Genomic DNA, 21,783 nt, shown 5'->3' with positions numbered 1-21,783 from the left:
GTGCATGTGTCTTTTTGAATTATGGTTTTCTCTGGGTATATGCCCAGTAGTGGGATTGCTGGATCATATGGTAATTCTATTTTTAGTTTTTTAAGGAACCTCCATACTGTCCTCCATAGTGGCTGTATCAATTTACATTCCCACCAACAGTGCAAGAGGGTTTCCTTTTCTCCACACCCTCTCCAGCATTTGTTGTTTGTAGATTTTCTGATGATGCCCATTCTAACTGGTGTGAGGTGATACCTCACTGTAGTTTTGATTTGCATTTCTCTAATAATTAGTGACACTGAGCAGCTTTTCATGTGCTTCTTGGCCATCTGATGTCTTCTTTGGAGAAATGTCTATTTAGGTCTTCTGCCCATTTTTGGATTCAGTTGTTTTTTATAATACTGAGATGCATGAGCTGTTTATATATTTTGGAGATTAATCCTTTGTCCGTTGATTCGTTTGCAAATATTTTCTCCCATTCTGAGGGTTGTCTTTCGTCTTGTTTATGGTTTCCTTTGCTGTGCAAAAGCTTTGAAGTTTCATTAGGTCCCATTTGTTTATTTATTTATTTATTTTTTAAATGGAGTCGGTATTGCTAAGAGAGCTATTTATTTATTTATTTTTATTTTTGGCTGTGATGGGTCCTCGTTTCTGCGTGAGGGCTTTCTCTAGTTGCGGTGAGCGGGGGCCACTCTTCATCGCGGTGCGCGGGCCTGTCACTGTCGCAGCCTCTCTTGTTGCGGGGCACAGGCTCCAGACACACAGGCTCAGTAGTTGTGGCTCACGGGCCCAGTTGCTCTGTGGCATGTGGGATCTTCCCAGACCAGGGCTCGAACCCGTGCCCCCTGCATTGGCAGACAGATTCTCAACCACTGCGCCACCAGGGAAGCCCCCATTTGTTTATTTTTGTTTTTATTTCCATTACTCTAGGAGGTGGATCAAAAAAGATCTTGCTGTGATTTATGTCAAAGAGTGTTCTTCCTATGTTTTCCTCTAAGAGTTTTATAGTGTCCAGTCTTACATTTAGGTCTTGAATCCATTTTGCATTTATTTTTGTGTATGGTGTTAGGGAGTGTTCTAATTTCATTCTTTTACATGTAGCTGTCCAGTTTTCCCAGCACCACTTATTGAAGAGACTGTCTTTTCTCCATTGTATATCCTTGCCTCCTTTGTCATAGATTAGTTGACCATAGGTGCGTGGGTTTATCTCTGGGCTTTTCTATCTTGTTCCATTGATCTATGTTTCTGTTTTTGTGCCAGTGCCATATTGTCTTGATTACTGTAGCTTTGTAGTATAGTCTGAAGTCAGGGAGCCTGATTCCTCCAGCTCCGTTTTTTTCCCTGAAGACTGCTTTGGCTATTCGGGGTCTTCTTTGTCTCCATAGAAATTTTAAGATTTCTTTTTCTAGTTCCGTAAAAAACGCCATTTGTAATTTGATACGACTTGCACTGAACCTGTAGAATGCTTTGGGTTGTATACTCATTTTCAAAATATTGATTTTTCCAATCCAAAAACATAGTATATCTCTCCATCTGTTGCTATCATCTTTACTTTCTTTCATCAGTGTCTTAAAGTTTTCTGCATACAGGTCTTTTGTTTCCCTAGGTAGGTTTATTCCTAGGTGTTTTATTCGTTTTGTTGCAGTGGTAAATGGGAGGGTTTCCTTAATTTCTCTTTCAGATTTTTCATCATTAGTGTACAGGAATGCAAGAGATTTCTGTGCATTAATTTTGTATCCTGCAACTTTACCAACTTCACTGATTAGCTCTAGTAGTTTTCTGCTGGCATTCTTTAGGATTCTTTATGTATAGTATCATGTCATCTGCAAACAGTGACAGTTTTACTTCTTCTTTTCCAATTTCTATTCCTTTTATTTCTTTTTCTCCTCTGATTGCTGTGGCTAGGACTTCCAAAATTATGTTGAATAATAGTGGTGAGAGTGGACATCCTTGTCTTGTTCCTGATCTTAGAGGAAATGCTTTCAGTTTTTCACCATTGAGAATGATGTTTGCTGTGGGTTTGTCGTATACGGACTTTATTATGTTGAGGTAGGTTCCCTCTATGCCCACCTTCTGGAGAGTTTTTATCATAAACGGTGTTGAATTTTTTCAAAACCTTTTTCTGCGTCTATTGAGATGATCATATGGTTTGTATTCTTCAATTTGTTAATATGGTGTATGACATTGATTGATTTGTGTATATTGAAGAATCCTTGCATTCCTGGGATAAATCCCACTTGATCATGGTGTATGATTCTTTTAATGTGTTGTTGGATTCTGTTTGCTAGTATTTTGTTGAGGTTTCTTGCATCTATATTCATCAGTGATATTGGTCTGTAATTTTCTTTTTTTGTAGTATCTTTGTCTGGTTTCGGTATCAGGGTGACGCTGGCCTCATAGAATGAGTTTGGGAGTGTTCCTTCCTCTGCAATTTTTTGGAAGAGTTTGAGAAGGATGAGTGTTAGCTCTTCTCTAAATGTTTGATAGAATTCACCTGTGAAGCCATCTGGTCCTGGACTTTTGTTTGTTGGAAGATTTTTAATCACAGTTTCAATTTCATTACTTGTGATTGGTCTGTTCATATTTTCTATTTCTTCCTGGTTCAGTCTTGGAAGGTTATACCTTTCTAAGAATTTGTCCATTTCTTCCAGGTTGTCCATTTTATTGGCATAGAGTTGCTTGTAGTTGCTTGTAGTCTCTTAAGATGCTTTGTATTTCTGTGGTGTCTGTTGTAACTTCTTTTTCATTTCTAATTTTATTGATTTGAGTCCTCTCTCTCTTTTTCTTGATGAGTCTGGCTAATGGTTTATCAATTTTGTTTATCTTCTCAAAGAACCAACTTTTAGTTTTATTGATCTTTGCTATTGTTTTCCTTGTTTCTATTTCATTTATTTCTGCTCTGATCTTTATGATTACTTTCCTTCTGCTACCTTTGAGTTTTGTTTGTTCTTCTTTCTCTCATTGCTTTAGGTGTAAGGTTAGATTGCTTATTTGAGGTTTTTCTTGTTTCTTGAGGTAGGCTTGTATAGCTATAAGCTTCCCTCTTAGAACTGCTTTTGCTGCATCCCATAGGTTTTGGATCGTCGTGTTTTCATTGTCATTTGTCTCTAGGTATTTTTTCATTTCCTCTTTGATTTGCTCAGTGATCTCTTGGTTATTTAGTAACGTATTGTTTAGCCTCCATGTGTTTGTGTTTTTTACGTTTTTTCCCCTGTAATTCGTTTCTAATCTCATAGCGTTGTGGTCAGAAAAGTTGCTTGATATGATTTCAATTTTCTTAAATTTACTGAGGCTTGATTTGTGACCCAAGATGTGATCTATCCTGGAGAATGTTCTGTGCGCACTTGAGAAGAAAGTGTAATCTGTTCTTTTTGGATGGAATGTCCTATAAACGTAATTAAATCTATCTAGTCTATTGTGTCAATTAAAATTTCTGCTTCCTTATTTATTTTCATTTTGGATGATCTGTCCATTGGTGTAAGTGAGGTGTTAAAGATCCCACTATTACTGTGTTACTGTCAATTTCCTCTTTTATACCTGTTAGCAGTTGCCTTATGTATTGAGGTGCTCCTATACTGGGTGCATATATATTTATAATTGTTATATATCTTCTCCTTGGATTGATCCCTTGATGATTATGTAGAATCCTTCCTTGTCTCTTGTAACATTATTTTAAAGTCTATTTTATCTGATGTGAGTATTGCTACTCCAGCTTTCTTTTGATTTCCATTTGCATGGAATATCTTTTTCCATCCCCTCACTTTCAGTTTGTATGTGTCCCTAGGTCTGAAGTGGGTCTCTTGTAGACAGCATATATATGGGTCTTGTTTTTGTATCCATTCAGCAAGCCTGTGTTTTTCGGTTAGAGCATTTAATCCATTCACGTTTAAGGTAATTATCGATATGTATGTTCCCATGACCATTTTCTTAATTGTTTTGGGTTTGTTTTTGTAGGTCCTTTTCTTCTTTTGTGTTTCCCACATAGAGAAGTTCCTTTAGCATTTGTTGTAGAGGTGGTTTGGTGGTGCTGAATTCTTTTAGCTTTTGCTTGTCTGTAAAGCTTTTGATTTCTCCATGAAATCCGAATGAGATCCTTGCCGGTAGAGTAATCTTGATTGTAGGTTCTTCCCTTTCATCACTTTAAGTATTATCATGCCTCTCCCTTCTGGCGTGTAGAGCTTCTGCTGTTCCCTTGTATGTTGTCATTTTTCCCTTGCTGCTTTCAATAATTTTTCTTTGTCTTTAATTTTTGCCAGTTTGATTACTATGTGTCTTGGCATGTTTCTCCTTGGGTTTATCCTGTATGGGACTCACTGCACTTCCTGGACTTGAGTGGCTATTTCCTTTCCCATGTTGGGGTAATTTTGACTATAATTTCTTCAAATATTTTCTCGGGTCCTTTCTCTCTTCTACTTCTGCCACCCATATAATGTGAATGTTGGTGCATTTAATGTTGTCCCAGAGGTCTCTTAGGCTGTCTTCATTTCTTTTCATTCTTTTTTCTTTATTCTGTTCCACAGCAGTGAATTCCACCATTCTGTCTTCCAGGTCACTTATCCATTCTTCTCCCTCAGTTTTTCTGCTATTGATTGCTTCTAGTGTAGTTTTCATTTCAGTTATTGTATTGTTCACCTCTGTTTGTTTGTTCTTTAATTCTTCTAGGTCTTTGTTAAACTTATCTTGCATCTTCTCGATTTTTGCCTCCATTCTTTTTCCGAGGTCCTGGATCATCTTCACTATCATTATTCTGAATTCTTTTTCTGGAAGGTTGCCTATCTTCACTTCATTTATTTGTCTTTCTGGGGTTTTATCTTGTTCCTTCATCTGGTTCATAGCCTTTCACCTTGTCTATCTTCCTGTGAATGTGGTTTTTATTCCACAGGCTGCAGGAGTGTAGTTCTTCTTGCTTCTGCTGTCTGCCCTCTGGTGGATGAGGCTACCTAAGAGGCTTGTGCAAGTTTCCTGTTGGAAGGGACTTGTGGTGGGTAGAGTTGACTGTCGCTCTGGTGGGCAGAGCACGGTAAAATTTTAATCCACTTGACTGCTGATGGGTTGGGCTGGGTTCCCTCCCTGTTGGTTTTTTGGCCTGGGGCAACCCAACACTGGAGCCTACCTGGGCTCCTTGGTAGGGCTGATGACAGTCTCTGGGAGGGCTCATGCCAGGGAGTACTTCCCAGAACTTCTGCTGCCAATGTCCTTGTCCCCACAGTGAAACAGAGCCACCCCCCGCCTCTGCAGGAGACCCTCCAACACCAGCAGGTAGGTCTGGTTCAGTCTCCCCCGGGGTCACTGCCCCTTCCCCTGGGTCCCGATGCACACACTACTTTGTGTGTGCCCTCCAAGAGTGGAGTCTCTGTTTCCCGCAGTCCTGTCGAAGTCCTGCAATCAACTCCCCCTAGGCTTCAAAGTCTGATTATCTAGGAATTCCTCCTCCCGTTGCTGGACCCCCAGGTTGGGAAGCCTGGCGGGGGGCTCACAACCTTCACTCCAGTGGGTGGACTTCTGTAGTATAAGTGTTCGCCAGTCTGTGAGTCACCCACCCAGCAGTTATGGGATTTGATTTTACTGTGTTTGTGCCCCTCCCACCATCTCACTGTGGCTTCTCCTTTGTCTTTGGAGGTTGGGTATCTTTTTTGGTGAGTTCCAGGACATTGGACCACCAGAGACCTCCAGGCCCTAAGTAATATCAATCGGCGAGAGCTCTTCCAGAGATCTCCATCTCAGTGCTAAGACCCAGCTCCACCCAATAGCCAGCAAGCTCCAGTGCTGGACGCCCCATGCAAAACAACTAGCAAGACAGGAAAACACCACCACCCATTAGCAGAGAGGCTGCCTAAAATCATACTAAGTTCACAGACACCCCAAAACACACCACTGGACACAGCCCTGCCCACCAGAAAGACAAGATCCAGCCCCACCCACCAGAACACAGGCACCAGTCCCCTCCACCAGGAAGCCTACACAAACCACTGAACCAACCTTAGCCACTAGGGGCAGACACCAAAATCAATGGGAACTATGAACCTGCAGCCTGCAAAGAGAAGACCCCAAACACAGTAAGTTAAGCAAAATGGGAAGACAGAAATACACAGCAGATGAAGGAGTAAGGTAAAAACCCACCAGACCAAACAAATGAAGAGGAAATACGCAGTCTACCTGAAAAAGAATTCAGAGTAATGATAGTAAAGATGATTCCAAAATCTTGGAAATAGAAAGGAGAAAATACAAGAAACATTTAACAAGGACCTAGAAGAACTAAAGGGCAAACAAACAATGATGAACAACATGATAAATGAAATTAAAATTGCTCTAGAAGAAATCAATAGAATAACTGATGCACAAGAACAGATAAGTGACCTGGAAGATAAAATAGTGGAAATAACTACCACAGAGCAGAATAAAGAAAAAAGAATGAAAAGAATTGAGGACACTCTTAGAGAGCTCTGGAACAATATTAAACGCAACAACATTCGAATTATAGGGGTCCCAGAAGAAGAGAAAAAGAAAGGGTCTGAGAAAATATTTGAAGAGATTATAGTTGAAAACTTCCCTAACATGGGAAAGGGAATAGTCACTCAAGTCCAGGAAGCACAGAGACTCCCATACAGGATAAATCCAAGGAGAAATATACCAAGACACATATTAACCAAACTATCAAAAATTAAATACAAAGAAAAAATATTAAAAGCAGCAAGGGAGGGCTTCCCTGGTGGCGCAGTGGTTTAGAAACTGCCTGCTAATGCAGGGGACATGGGGTCAAGCCCTGGTCTGGGAGGATCCCACATGCCACGGAGCAACTGGGCCCGTGAGCCACAACTGCTGAGCCTGCGCGTCTGGAGCCTGTGCTCCTCAACAATAGAGGCCACGATAGTGGGAGGCCCATGCACCGCAATGAAGAGTGGCCGCCGCTTGCCAAACTAGAGAAAGCCCTCGCACAGAAACAAAGCCTCAACACAGCAAAAATAAATTAATTAATTAATAAACTCCTAACCCCAACATCTTCTTAAAAAAAAAAAAAATTCAAAAAAAAAAAAAGCAGCAAGGGAAAAGCAACAAATAACATACAAGGGAATCCCCATAAGGCTAACAGCTGACCTTTCAGCAGAAACTCAGCAAGCCAGAAGGGAGTGGCAGAACATATTTTAAGTGATGAAAGAGAAAAACCTACCAAGATTGCTCTACCCAGCAAGGATCTCATTCAGATTCGAAAGAGAAATTAAAACCTTTACAGCCAAGCAAAACTTGGCTTGAGAGAGAATTCAGCACCACCAAACCCACTTTACAACAAATGTTAAAGGAACTTCTCTAGAAAGGAAACACAACAGAAGGAAAAGACCTACAATAACAAACCCAAAACAATTAAGAAAATGGTAATAGGAACACACATATCAATAATTACCTTAATTGTAAATGGATTAAATGCTCCAACCAAAAGACGTAGACTGGCTGAATGGATACCAAAACAAGACCTGTATATATGCTGTCTACAAGACAACCACTTCAGACCTAGGGACACATACAGACTGAAAGTGAGGGGATGGAAAAAGATACTCCATGCAAATGGAAATCAAAAGAAAGCTGGAGTAGAAATTCTCATATCAGACAAAATAGACTTTAAAATAAAGACTATTACAAGAGACAAGGACACTGCACAATGATCAAGGGATCAATCCAAGAAGAAGATATAACAATTGTAAATATCTATGGACCCAACATAGGAGCACCTCAATACATAAGGCAAATGCTAACAGCCATAAAAGGGGAAATCGACAGTAACACAATCATAGCAGGGGACTTTGACACCCCACTTTCACCAATGGACAGATCATCCAAAATGAAAATAAATAAGGAAACACAAGCTTTAAATGACACAATAGACTAGATAGATTTAATTCATATTTATAGGACATTCCATCCAAAAAGAGCAGATTACACTTCTGAAGTGCGCACGGAACATTCTCCAGGATAGATCATATCTTGGGTCACTAATCAAGCCTTGGTAAATTTAAGAAAATTGAAATCATATCAAGTATCTTTTCCGACCACAACGTTATGAGACTAGATATCAATTACAGGGAAAAAAAAACTGTAAAAAATGCAAACACATAGAGGCTAAACAATATGCTACTAAATAATCAAAAAGTCACTGAAGAAATCAAAGAAGAAGTCAAAAAATACCTAAAACCAAATGACAATGAAAACACAACGATCCAAAACCTATGGGATGCAGCAAAAGCAGTTCTTAGAGGAAAGTTTATAGCAGTACAATCCTACCTCAAGAAACAAGAAAAATGTCAAATAAACAACCTAACCTTACACCTAAAGCAGTTACAGGAAGAAGAAGAAAACAACAACAACAAAAAAAAAACAAAGTCAGCAGAAGGAAAGAAATCTTAAAGATCAGATCAGAAATAAATGAAAAAGAAATGAAGGAAACAATAGCAAAGATCAATAAAACTAAAAGCTGGTTCTTTGAAGAGAAACAAAAATTGATAAACCACTAGCCACACTCATAAGAAAAAAAGGGAGAACACTCAAATCAACAGAATTAGAATGAAAAAGGAGAAGTAACAGCTGACACTGCAGAAATACAAAGAATCACGAGGGATTACCACAAGCAACTATATGCCAATAAAATGGACAACCTGGAAGGAATGGACAAATTCTTAGAAAAGCACAACCTTCTGAGACTGAACCAGGAAGAAACAGAAAATGTAAACAGACCAGTCACAAGCACTGAAATTGAAACTGTGATTAAAAATCTTCCAACAGGTCTTCCCTGGTGGCGCAGTTGTTGAGAGTCAGCCTGCTGATCCGGGGACACGGGTTCGTGCCCCGGTCCGGGAAGATCCCACATGCCGCGGAACGGCTGGGCCCATGAGCCATGGCCACTGAGCCTGCACATCCGGAGCCTGTGCTCCGCAAAGGGAGAGGCCACAACAGTGAGAGGCCCGCATACCGCAAAAAAAAAAAAAAAAAAAAAATCTTCCAACAAACAAAAGCCCAGGACCAGATGGCTTCACAGGCAAATTCTATCAAACATTTAGAGAAGAGCTAATGCCTATCCTTCACAAACTCTTCCAAAATATAGCAGAAGGAGGAACACTCCCAAACTCATTTTATGAGGCCACCATCACCCTGATACCAAAACCAGACAGAGATGTCACAAGAAAAGAAAACTATAGACCAATATCACTGATGAACATAGATGCAAAAATCCTCAACAAGATAATAGCAAACAGAATCCAACAGCACAATAAAGGGATCATATACCATGATCAAGTAGGATTTATCGCAGGTATGCAAGGATTCTATATATGCAAATCAATTTGCATTCTATATATGCAAATCAATCAATGTGATACACCTATTAAGAAACTGAAGGATAAAAACCATATGATAATCTCAATAGATGCAGAAAAAGCTTTTGACAAAATTCAACACCCGTTTATGATAAAAACTCTCCAGAAATTAGGCATAGAGGGAACCTACCTCAGCATAATAAAGGCCATATATGACAAACCCACAGGCAACATCGTTCTGAATGTTGAAAAACTGAAACCATTTCCTCTAAAATCAGGAACAAGACAAGGATGCCCAGTCTCACCACTATTATTCAACATAGTTTTGGAAGTTTTAGCAATAGCAATCATAGAAGAAAAAGAAGTAAAAGGAATCCAAATGAGATAAGAAGAAGTAAAGCTGTCACTGTTTACAGATGACATGATACTATACATAGAGAATCCTAAAGATGCTACCAGAAAACTACTAGAGCTAATTAATGAATTTGGTAAAGTAGCAGGTACAAAATTAATGCACAGAAATCTCTTGCATTCCAATACACTAATGATGAAAAATCTGAAAGAGAAATTAAGGAAACACTTCCATTTACCATTGCAACAAAAAGAATAAAATACCTAGGAATAAACCTACCTAGGGAAACAAAAGACCTGTATGCAGAAAACTATAAGACATTGATGAAAGAAATTAAAGATGATACAAACAGATGGAGAGATATACCATGTTCTTGGACTGGAAGAATCAACATTGTGAATATGACTATATTACCCAAAGCAATCTACAAATTCAGTGCAATCCCTATCAAACCACCAATGGCACTTTTCACAGAAATAGAACAAAAAAATTCACAATTTGTATGGAAACACAAAAGACCTCAAATAACCAAAGCAATCTTGAGAAAGAAAAATGGAGCTGGAGGAATCAGGCTCCCTGACTTCAGACTATACTACAAAGCTACAGTCATCAAGACAGTATGGTTCTGGCACAAAAACAGAAATATAGATCAGTGGAACAGGATAGAAAGCCCAGAGATAAACCCACGCATATATGGCCACCTTATCTTTGATAAAGGAGGCAAGAATATACAATGGAGAAAAGACAGCCTCTGAATATTTGGTGCTAGGAAAACTGGACAGCTACATGCAAAAGAATGAGATTAGAACACATCCTAACACCATACACAAAAATAAACTCAAAATGGAGTAAAGACCTAAATGCAAGGCCAGACACTATAAAACTCTTAGAGGAAAACGTAGGAAGAACACTCTTTGACATAAATCACAGCAAGATCCTCTTTGACCCACCTCCTAGAGTAATGGAAATAAAAATAAACAAATGAGACCTAATGAATCTTAAAAGCTTTTGCACAGCAAAGGAAACCATAAACAAAATGAATACATAACCCTCAGAATGGGAGAACATATTTGCAAGCAAAGCAACTGACAAAGGATTAATCTCCAAAATATACAAGCAGCTCATGCAGCTCAACATCAAAAAAACAAACATCCCAATCCAAAAATAGGCAGATCTAAATATACATTTCTCCAAAGAAGATATACAGATTGCCAACAAACACATGGAAGGATGCTCAACATCACTAATCATTAGAGAAATGCAAATCAAAACTGCAGTGAGGTATCACTTCACACTGGTCAGAATGGCCATCATCAGAAAACCTATAAACAATAAATGCTGGAGAGGGTGTGGAGAAAAGGGAACCGTCTTGCACTGCTGGTGGGAATGTAAATTGATACAGCCACTATGGGGAACAGTATAGAGGTTCCTTAAAAAACTAAAAATAGAACTACCATATGACCCAGAAGTCCGACTACTGGGAATATACCCTGAGAAAACCATAATTCAAAAAAGTTATGTACCACAGTGTTCACTGCAGCACTATTTACAATGGCCAGGACATGGAAGCAACCTAAGTGTCCATCAACAGATGAATGGATAAAGAAGATGTGGCACATATATACAATGGAATATTACTCAGCCATAAAAAGAAACGAAATTGAGTTATTTGTAGTGAGGTGGATGGACCTAGAGTCTGTCATACAGAGTGAAATAGTCAGAAAGAGAAAAAGAAATACCATATGCTAACACATATATATGGAATCTAAAAAAAAAAAAAAAATTGTTCTGATGAACCTAGCAGCAGGATAGGAATAAAGATGCAGATGTAGAAAATGGACTTGAGGACATGAGGGAAGGGTAAGCTAGGACGAAGTAAGAGAGTAGTATTGACATATATACACTACCAAATGTAAAATAGATAGCTAGTGGGAAGCAGCTGCATCACACGGGGAGATCAGCTCAGTGTTTTATGACCACCTGGAGGGGTGAAATAGGGAGGGTGGGAGGGAGACGCAACAGGGAGGGGGTATGGGGATATATGTATACATATAGCTGATTCACTTTGTTATACAGCAGAAATGAACACAACATTGTAAAGCAATTATACTCTAATAAAAATGTTACAGAAAAAAAGGAAATTACCCAGGGAAATTATACTGATTTCAGAATTTCACCTTTCCTAGAAATTTTGATATAATTGGTCAGGGTATGGTGTAGCCACTGGGAGTCTTAAAAGGTCTCCAAGTGTTTCTAATGTGCAACCGAGGTTGAGATCCATGGTTCTATCTGCTGTGGATAACTGACATCATTGAAAATCTTCAAAAGTGATATATCACTCCTCAAAGTCTTATTAAATTTGTATTAGTCTTTGGTTCCATAGATAGAATTATAAATTGTATTGCTGTACTATAGATCCCAGGTACTAATGCCCCTTGAAAACTTGTATTATAATCATGTCACTAAAATCAGAATTGGAAAGAAGAGCCTTTTGAGGCCTCAAATAGTGGTTTTAAATGATGTAAAAATCAAGTTATGCCCTAGTTTTTTTTTTTTTAATTATATTTTAAAACTAATGGAACATTTTAAAAAACGTAAATGCACTCAACTGCCACGTACAAGAGGAAGACACACCTGAGTTTGGGGTCTTTCCAAAAGAATCTCTTCCCAACAACTCTGCTAATTTTCCTAATGAACATTCTTTTGCTTTTTTAGCCAGGTGGTACTACAACACTTATAGGTACCAAGACAGCTTCTGAAGTATTTGTCCCATCTGCTTTTGTAGTCGTTTCTCTATTCTTTCTTGTTTTCTTAAAATATAGCACAGAGCATGAATCATGTTGAGCTGTTATTAGAGAATGGGCTTTGTTGCAGAATCACATGTGAATCATTTAAATCCTACCTAACAATCCAGTTAAGGCATTAAGGCATTATGTTACGTATCAGTGAGTAAGAAGTACCACAGAGAAATGAGTTTTCTTAGTAAATTAATTACTTTCAGAAAAATGGAGACACAGATGCATACTTTTTTTTTTTTTGGCGGTACGCGGGCCTCTCACCGTTGTGGCCTCTCCCATTGCGGAGCACAGGCTCCAGATGCACAGGCTCAGTGGCCACTGCTCACGGGCCCAGCCGCTCCGCAGCATGTGGGATCCTCCCGGACCGGGGCACGAACCCGCGTCCCCTGCATCGGCAGGCGGACTCTCAACCACTGTACCACCAGGGAGGCCCCAGGTATATACTTTTATCTCTGTATTTAGCGCTGGAAGAGTAAATGGTTCATTACAATATTTCAGCGAATTGTTCTTTGTGAATAATTTTTCAATTTTTAAAATTTAAACATATCTTAATAAAAGCATGAAGTGCAACAATATATTTTTAATATTTTTAAAGCTCCATTAAAGTAACATCACATAAATAGATGGACTTAGACTTAATAGAGATAAAATCATGCTTCTAAGTTAAAAACTACAAAGAATAAAACAGCACGTATTTAGGAAATACTTCCCCTCATTCTCATTAGGTTTTATTTCATTAATGTTTAAGTGAATTTTAAATTACTGAATTAATATATTTCTACAGACTCCCTTAAAACTTAAAATATTACAGATAAGATTAAAGTGATTTTGACACCACTCCCAATTTGAGCGTCCTCCTCACCTCCCCAGAGATAAGCACCATGATGAATTTAGTGCATTTCACTCAAGAACTTTTTAAGAGTTTTAATTAACCTTACAAACGTTTATGCATATGTACATGCCAGTGGAATACAGAGATGCCAGCTCGGAGTCCAAGCTCTGCTGCACCCACCTTTACTACAAAAATAGAATAACAGTAGATAAAATGCAAAAGATAAAACAAAACCAGGACTGGTTTCGAAAACAAGATAAACAGGCTCACGGATCAGAAACAGCTGAAATAAGAGCCAGAGTGAAACCGAGGGTAATCATCAGTTAAATCCATTACACCTGGAACCCGCCTTGCTGCTCCAGCTGGCTTTAATTGTTGCTACAAAAGACCTCCAAGCATCACATACAAACAAGATATTTGCCCGAGTTGATTTGAAGGAGCTTGAACTCAACTGTGTCTAGTTTGGGCCCGAGCCGGTTAAGACTGGTTAGGACCACGGGCTTCCAACTGAGCATGCGCGAGTGTCTGCTTGGACTTTTTGATGTCAGGCGACTAGGAGGTCCACCCTCAGAGCACATTCGCGCCGCCATTTTCTGGACCAGCGTCCTGTGAAGAAATCTGTGCCTTAGTTGTACCTGTGCAGAGCAATGATTCCTTCACCTTTTCCTTTTCTCCAGTTACCTTTCCCCGTGCTTCCCAGCCTCAGCTTTATCCTGTAAGTATCCCGAGGCCCTCACCTTTGGAGGGGCGGATTTGAGATTTGTTCTCCCATCCTCTCACTTATCTGCCTGGTGAGTAAACCCCTTCTCTGCTGCGGACGTTGGTGTTTCAGCATTTGGATCGCAGCGTGTCTGGCAACAATAGGTTGCTGAAACTCGAGTTGAACAGCAGGCAGTGGTGGCCCTGAATTAAGCCCCTGGGGAGCAAAGGGGACTAAAATGACTTCCAATGAGTTGAGGGGTACCAGAGCTCAGTTACTTTAGCATCCTCAGTGACTCCTTCTTTAAATAAAAACAATGACTTACCTTAGCGTATATAGGAAATCAGATCCAGAGGGTAAACATAAGACAATTTGCAAGAATATAATGATGGAATATATAATTTCCAGCGTTTAAACAGGTTTTAAATAAACAATGATAACACTGTAATTGTAAAGAAGAAAGGGCTCTTGTTACTTCAATTCTGTCATTCTGTGTAGGCTCCTCAAGTTTTTATTTATGTTCAAAAAAATTTTTTAAATTAATTTTATTTATTTTTGGCTGTGTTGGGTCTTCGTTGCTGCGTGCGGGCTTCCTCGAGTTGTGGTGAGCGGGGGCTACTCTGTTGCGGTGCACAGGCCTCTCGTTGCGGTGGCTTCTCTTGTTTCAGAGTATGCTCTAGGTCATGCAGGCTTCAGTAGTTGTGGCTTGCAGGCGCTAGAGCACAGGCGCAGTCGTTGTATCACATGGGCCCAGGGCCCAGTTGCTGCACGGCATGTGGGATCTTCCCGGACCAGAGCTCGAACCTGTGTCCCCTGCATTGGCAGGTGGATTCTTAACCACTGCCACCAGGGAAGCCCTGTTCAAAATTTTTTGACTACATAGATATTTAAAGGCTGCTAGTATCAATCCCAAAGAAATAAAGATGTGACGAGTATTGGGGTAGCTAAATTTATCGTGAAATGAAATTTTTGTAAATCTCTACCAAACTTTTATTTTTAAGGCTTTCCTGACTATTTATATAATTGTTGCTTTGAGTGAGAAAACTATTTTGAAATTAATGTGTTCTTTGAGTTATGAGCGAAGATAGATTAAACAGGCTGGCTATACTTGCTAATAAGCTTAAATACACAAAAATCTATTTTGAGAAAGGCATTGACAAATTTGCAGAAGATAAGGCTTGACACACAAACTGTGTTCATTTAGAAACAAATAACTAAAAAGATGTTTTTTCCCTTTTCTAACAAAAAATGTATTAAGATCATTAAAAAGTATCAATCTGTTACTTTTTTCTTTGTTTAACATAATATTTATTTTATTCTCTGAGTTTATTAATTTTCTATTTTTTACTGGCATGACTATATGTGAAATTCAATAAAAGATAAATCTTCACAGTTTTCATTGCTTTTGTGGCTACTATTAGTTTTATTTCATGATAATTATTTTAAAAATAATTTTGTCATATTGAGAAGGGAGATGTAAAATAAATGATTGTCATATTGAGAAGAGAGATTAAAAAAAAAAAGATCCTCTCTCAAAGTCAGATATGATAGGTTAGTCCCTTTTCATCCCACAGTCAAATCTCCCATTTCTGGAAGGTAATAGCTGCAGATGTATTGATGTAACAGAAGTCATTGTTTTGAAATTGAGAATGAGAGGGAAGATTAATACTCTAAGCATTATTTATATCAGAAAAAATTTATACTAATGAATTTTCAGTTGATGGAATTAGAAATATACCAGAGGTCACAAATGTGCAGTTGAAAAACCAGATTCTACACAAGATATATTTCACTTACTCTGCACAATATTATGGAAAAGATTAAAGAGCCAACATGTTACATCCTAGGTATTGGCTTGAAATTCAAATTTCTGGTCTTGAAAACGTGTAAGGTTTGACATCACTGGACTCTCCACCTTAACGCAGCAGCAACTGGCTGGAGCTGGTGTGTAGCTGCCTGTTTCAGTGGAGCACGATCCCCACTGCCCCCGCATGGTAGGCATAAGGATTTCCCCTGGCTGTGTTCATTTCATCCTTTACCTGTCCTAAGAGACATTTGAAATTCTGGCCCTACAAAACCCTGCCAAGAGTATCGTCCTCCTATCTATCTCCTTTTCAGCTTTTAATTGAATAATACTTATTGCACATGGACTTTCATTCATTCAGTAAATATTTGTTGAGCACCTACTATGTTCTGGGCAGTGAGGATACAGCAATGAACCAGAAAAAGTATTTGCCTCTATGGAGCTCACATGGTGGTTGGGGAGAGGTGGGGGGGACAGAAAAGAAACTGGAAAATAAAAGTGAAAGCGATATTTTCAGATAGTAGAAGAGAGTGGCAGAGAGAGTGGAACAAGAAGTTCTCGCTACATTATTCCTCAGTTTCGGTGGAGGAGTGATGTAGTGTAATTTAGTTACATGCACATTGGAGAAGTTATTGATGTTGAAAATTTAAGTAGACAGGGTTTCCCTATTTGCAGGAATGGGGAATTGATTATTTCATTTGCTTGCAAATATAAACTCTAACTATAAATGGGAGAAAGTTGGCTGAGGAAACTTAACTCTTCTTTAGCTTGAGAATGTGCTTTGGAAGCAGGGAGAACATGCATCCTGCTTTGCACAGGACAGTCCTGGTTTACATCTGTGAACCAAGCTTAGTCACTCATAATGCTTCTTTACACTCTCAAAACTGTTCATAGTTACATAGTCATTTATTGAGAGGACTGTAAAAATATTAAATTATTTCAAACCTTTTTAAAATTATATGGTTACACAGTTTATTTAGAGGGCAGTAAAATATCATGTAATTTAAATATTAATTATACCAAATACCATTAATCAAATGCACCCTAATTTTGAATGAACAAAATACTTTCAGATATTTATGTCTCGATAGCTGATGATTAGCTGGTCTTGTGCTCATTACATCATTGTTCATTTACTGTGATAGGGATGAAGCAGAAAGCTTGAGCTTGGGAAATAAGAACTTGTTGCTTAGAAAAAGGGTATTAACACTCGAATGTATGGATAAAGAAGGAAATGGAATTTCCTTCCAAGGGGTGTTTTATTTTATTTTATTTATTTATTTATTTTTGCGTTACGCGGGCCTCTCACTGTTGTGGCCTCTCCCATCGCGGAGCACAGGCTCCGGACGCACAAGCTCAGCGGCCATGGCTCACGGGCCCAGCCTCTCTGCGGCATGTGGGATCTTCCTGGACTGGGGCACAAACCCATGTCCCCTGCATCGGCAGGCGGACTCTCAACCACTGCGCCACCAGGGAAGCCCCCAAGGGGTGTTTTAGTCATTGGATGAAGCACATCAGTTCAGGTTCTGGAGCAGTTTTTATTTTATGCCGAAGGTTGTGCCCTGGAAATGGAATGATAAGTAGTTCTTTGGCGATAGAATGGTAAGTAGTTTGAAAACGGAGACTTTAGGAGGGTTTTCTGAGAGCTCACAGGAACTGTGCACAGGAAGTCTGGGAGCTGAGTAAGGGGTTCACTCAGCTATTTGCTTACATTCTTGAAGTGACTTAACAATAATTAAATACATCTGTAGCAGCCAAGCTGGAAAGAGATCAGGTCCTCAAATATCTGCTTCCATAGCCGAGATCCAAACCTGCCTGGCAACTCCATCCCACAAGCAAGTCCACACCCACAGCTCCCCATCCAGATTCCAGCTTCTCTAAACAGTCGGTACAAAATACTTCTCTGAACCAAGGTCTAACTTCAAAACAAGCTCATTTTGCAGAAAGAACAGTTTGCAGCCTATTATATGTCCAAATGGACAGTATAACAGAGAGGTCAAATGGCATTGTTCAAAAATAATTTTCTCCGAAAGGAAAGTCTATGCAGAGGATACTTTCTCCCTGGATCAATATAATGTGTTTTAACCTCTTCAAAGTACGTAACATTCACTAAGACTTTCAAAAGAAAAAAGAAGAAACATACTGATTTGGAAGTGGTTGCATTCAGGGTATAAATATGCTAACTCCTCTCCTGCTCATAAGAATGACAATGAAAATATAGGAAAGTGAAAAACAATCAACTAGAATAAAGAAACTAAAAGCAACTAAGACCTTGGAGTTGGGTGTGATTTCCATACCTGTGTTTAAGTCTCTTAGTAGATGGTCCCAATTTTTAATTCAAAATGAATTGGTTCACATGGTAGCTTTCTAACCATGGGGGAGATTTTTATCCTTATTCCCATCTTCACCATTATCATTGCTGTCATTAGTGTGATGGAGGATCCCATTGCCCTTAACCAAGGCCATCTATCCTTGGGGAAAAGAAAGGTTTCCTCGAAAAAAATTTTGATACTCTTTTCCTTTCTTCTTTTCTTTCTTTTCTCCTTTTCCTCCCCCTCCTTTTTGTCTTTCTTTGTCATCATAAACTAAAATCTAAATGGGGTAATTATTTTAATTTTTAAATATATTTCTAATTTAAATAATCTGTTTTCCAAAAGAGTTTATCCTGGATAGTTTTTACTCAGTTACTTTAATAGTTCTTTTCAAAGAAAGACCACATTGTTTAATATATTTTAGAATCTAATTAATTGTCATCAATTTCTGTAGATCTGAAATGTTTAAGAATTAAAAGAAAAAAATAAAACTTGGTCAGGTGTCTCAGAAATCATTATCTGGCTGTAAAACCAAACATAATGGAAGAAAATCTGCACTTATTTATATAAACACATGGAAGACTGTCAGATTTGTTTTTCTTTACAAAGCAAATAGATACCAAACCAAACATACTTTACCACACTGTCTATCAACTGTGCTCTTCAGTATTTACCCAAAAGAGTTGAAAACTCTGACCACAAAAAAACCTGCACATGTGTTTACAGAAGCTTTATTTATAATTGCCAAAACTTGTAAGTAAGGTGTCTTTCTGCAGGTGAATGGATAAATGAACTGTGGTACATCCAGACAATGGAGTAATATTCAACACTGAAAAGAAATGAGCTATCAAGCTAAGAAAAGACATAGAGGAAGCTTAAATGCATATTCCTAAACGAAAGAAGCCAATCTAAAAAGGCTACATGCCGTATGATTCCAACTCTGACATTCTGGAAAAGGCAAAACTATGGAGACAGTTAAAAAAAAAAAATCAGTGGTTGCCAGGCGGGTAGAGGAGAAGAGATGAGTAGGCAGAGCACAGAGAATTTTTAGGGTAATAAAAATACTCTGTGTGGTATTATAATGATGAATATATGTCATTATACTTTCGTTCAAATCCATAGAATGTATAACACCAAGAGTGAACCCTAAGGTAAAGTGTGGACTTTGGGTGATTATGATGTGTCCATGTAGGATTTTCCTTGGTTAAAAAAAAAAAAAAAATGTTTACCACTCTGGTGAGAGATATTGCTGATAGGGGAGCTATGCATATCTGGGGGGCCGGGAACATATGAGAAATCTCTGTACCTTCCTCTCAATTTTGTTGTAAACCTAAAACCGCTCTAAAAAGATAAAGTTAAAAAAAAAAGAAATAATAGAAAATTGCTTACAGTGCTTTCTGTGCTTCAAGATGGGCAGAGTACAGGCTTTGCTTAAAAATGGTGAGGCATTGACACTATGTGGCACGATTTTTCCAAGAATCATAGCCAAGTTCCGACATGCTGAGACACGATGAAGGAGACAGATAAAGAGACAATGGAAAAAGGCTCCAAGTAAGCCTAAAATGGAGCAAAACTGAAAACGCTGTTGCTACATATCATTTGCTTCTTGCTATAAAGCATATGTTTTTAGTTCTATAATGCATTACTGACAATATCTACATAGTTATTTCCTTATTAAATCAAGGAACCTGTGTCCAATTTTCATTTTCTTTCCTTTGATTTAATTTAAACCATAAGGGAGGAGATGACTGAGAAGTTAATACAGTTGGAAATATACCTACAGTGATCCATTAAAAAAAAACTCTGAAGGATCTTAATCATCATGCTAATTACCGACAGTTGAGTTCCCATTGTTTTTGCATCCACAAGTAGGAGCATTACAAGGGGGAAAATGGGTGGAAGTATGTAGCTGTGACTTGAGGGAGAGTGAGCCAGACCACTCTGGATCAGCAGTCTCCTTCCAACCGTGTCTTACCATTCACATTTCATGGAAAGTCCCAGTTAAACTGTAAATATCATCTCTAGAAGATACGTCCTTATCTGCCATTAACATTTTTTGCCAGATTATTTTATTAGATTAGCCCTAGGTAATCTAGACCAAAAGAAAGACATAGAGCAGAGTCCAAGTACTGGCAGCCCTCTACCTTGATCCAGCCCTCCCATGTATCAATACTTAGTTCCCAATAATATAGAGTTAGTTGACAAACTATTTTAAATTTTAATTATTTGCCAACATTTTGAAAAGCAGTTTTCTTTTGAAATCAAAATCTCTGGCTTCTCTTGGAAAGCCATATCTGGCACCATGGTCTCCCCCATCCAGCCCCGTATCCCTCCATTGCCAAGTAGTAATAGTCTGCACAAGTTCAGTGGCATTGCTGGTCTCAGATGAGACATGCATTTCTCTAGTTTGTTAAGTTGCCTCCATCTCAGAGTTTCTTCTGACTCTGAGGCTAGTGTCAAATACTTCAAGAGGCCTTTTCTGACCATTCATACTGAAGAGCTCCCCCATTCCCTGAACCTGGTGACTCTACCCCATTTCACCTTCTTCTCTTTTCTTGATGATACTTATGATTCTCTGAAATAAACTTACACGCCCACCTGCTTACTTGTTTATTCTCTGACTCCACCTCCACTCTAGAATTAAAGTTCCAAAAGAGCAGGGATCACAGTACCCCAACACTTAGAACACTACCTGATATATTGCAGACACTCTAATAAGTATTTGTCAGAAAAGTGACCAAATTTATCGTCATGCCTGCATTGTCGTCTCTCATACAGCAGAGAAATATGTCTCCATACCCATGCCATTATGTAAAGTTCCTGAGGGAAGTATCTTCATTCTAAGAAAAGAAAATTCCAGCAGAGCTTCAGGTCTGTTTGTTTCCGGTCATTTGGCTGCTTGTAAAAACAACGGGAACTAAACTGATGGTAACTAGCACGACGATCAAGATCATGCAGAGATTATATTACTGACCACTGCAGCTATACCTCCAACTGTATTAATTTCCCAGTCATTGTTTCTCCTTTTTTTTTTTTTTTTTTTTTTTTACGGTACGCGGGCCTCTCACTGTTGTGGCCTCTCCAGTTGCGGAGCACAGGCTCTGGACGCGCAGGCTCAGCGGTCATGGTTCATGGGACTAGCCACTCCGCGGCATGTGGGATCTTCCCAGACCCTGGCACGAACCCGCATCCCCTGCATCGGCAGGCGGACTCTCAACCACTGCGCCACCAGGGAAGCCCCATTGTCTCTCCTTTGATTTAAGCTAAATTAAATGGAAGGAAATATTTTTACATACTATTGGAGTTCATGAAAGTCTGACCTGATTTGATTAAGTTGTGTGTTTTTTGAAGGAAGGAGGGTCTAGAAAGGTTCTCTGTATAAAGCTTTGCTTGAGCTGAAATGTGAAAGGTGTGTATATCATTTACATGGGTGTTTATCTTTTTCTGGATCCCTTAGCATCACTCGAGAATCTTGCAAAAACAGGTTTCAGAATTCTCCCCTAGATCCTAAAGGAAAAGATAAAAGAGGGAAAAAAGGACTGGAAGTTGAGGGCAGAATCTAAGATTCGTTCACTGCTGTGTCCCCAGTATCCATCACTGTGCACACTAAGTGTTCAATAACTATCTACTGACTTATTGACTGACAGGAGGAATAATCATATGCAGGGTTTTTAATTGCTGCTGCGGATTCAAAT

The 21,783-nt window shown here is 38.9% G+C and overlaps 1 protein-coding gene across 2 annotated transcripts in view; it reads left to right on the top strand.

The window, feature by feature from the left end:
* Positions 1-13,653: 13,653 nt before the first annotated feature.
* BARD1 (BRCA1 associated RING domain 1) overlaps positions 13,654-21,783 on the top strand; it is a 170,378-nt gene continuing 162,248 nt past the window's right edge. Inside the window, exon 1 of one of the 2 annotated variants that reach the window (XM_079924138.1) lies at positions 13,654-13,987. In XM_079924138.1, coding sequence (XP_079780264.1) covers positions 13,920-13,987 — 68 coding nt within the window. In that variant the 5' untranslated portion in view covers positions 13,654-13,919. Of the gene's footprint in view, positions 14,064-21,783 lie in introns of both variants that reach the window. The other variant, XM_079924139.1, reaches the window with a different exon arrangement.

This window comes from Stenella coeruleoalba (assembly GCF_951394435.1).
Source record: "Stenella coeruleoalba genome assembly, chromosome: 6".
In the NCBI taxonomy this organism is placed as follows: Eukaryota; Metazoa; Chordata; class Mammalia; order Artiodactyla; family Delphinidae; genus Stenella; species Stenella coeruleoalba.
This window is presented reverse-complemented; position numbering and strand designations above follow the sequence as displayed.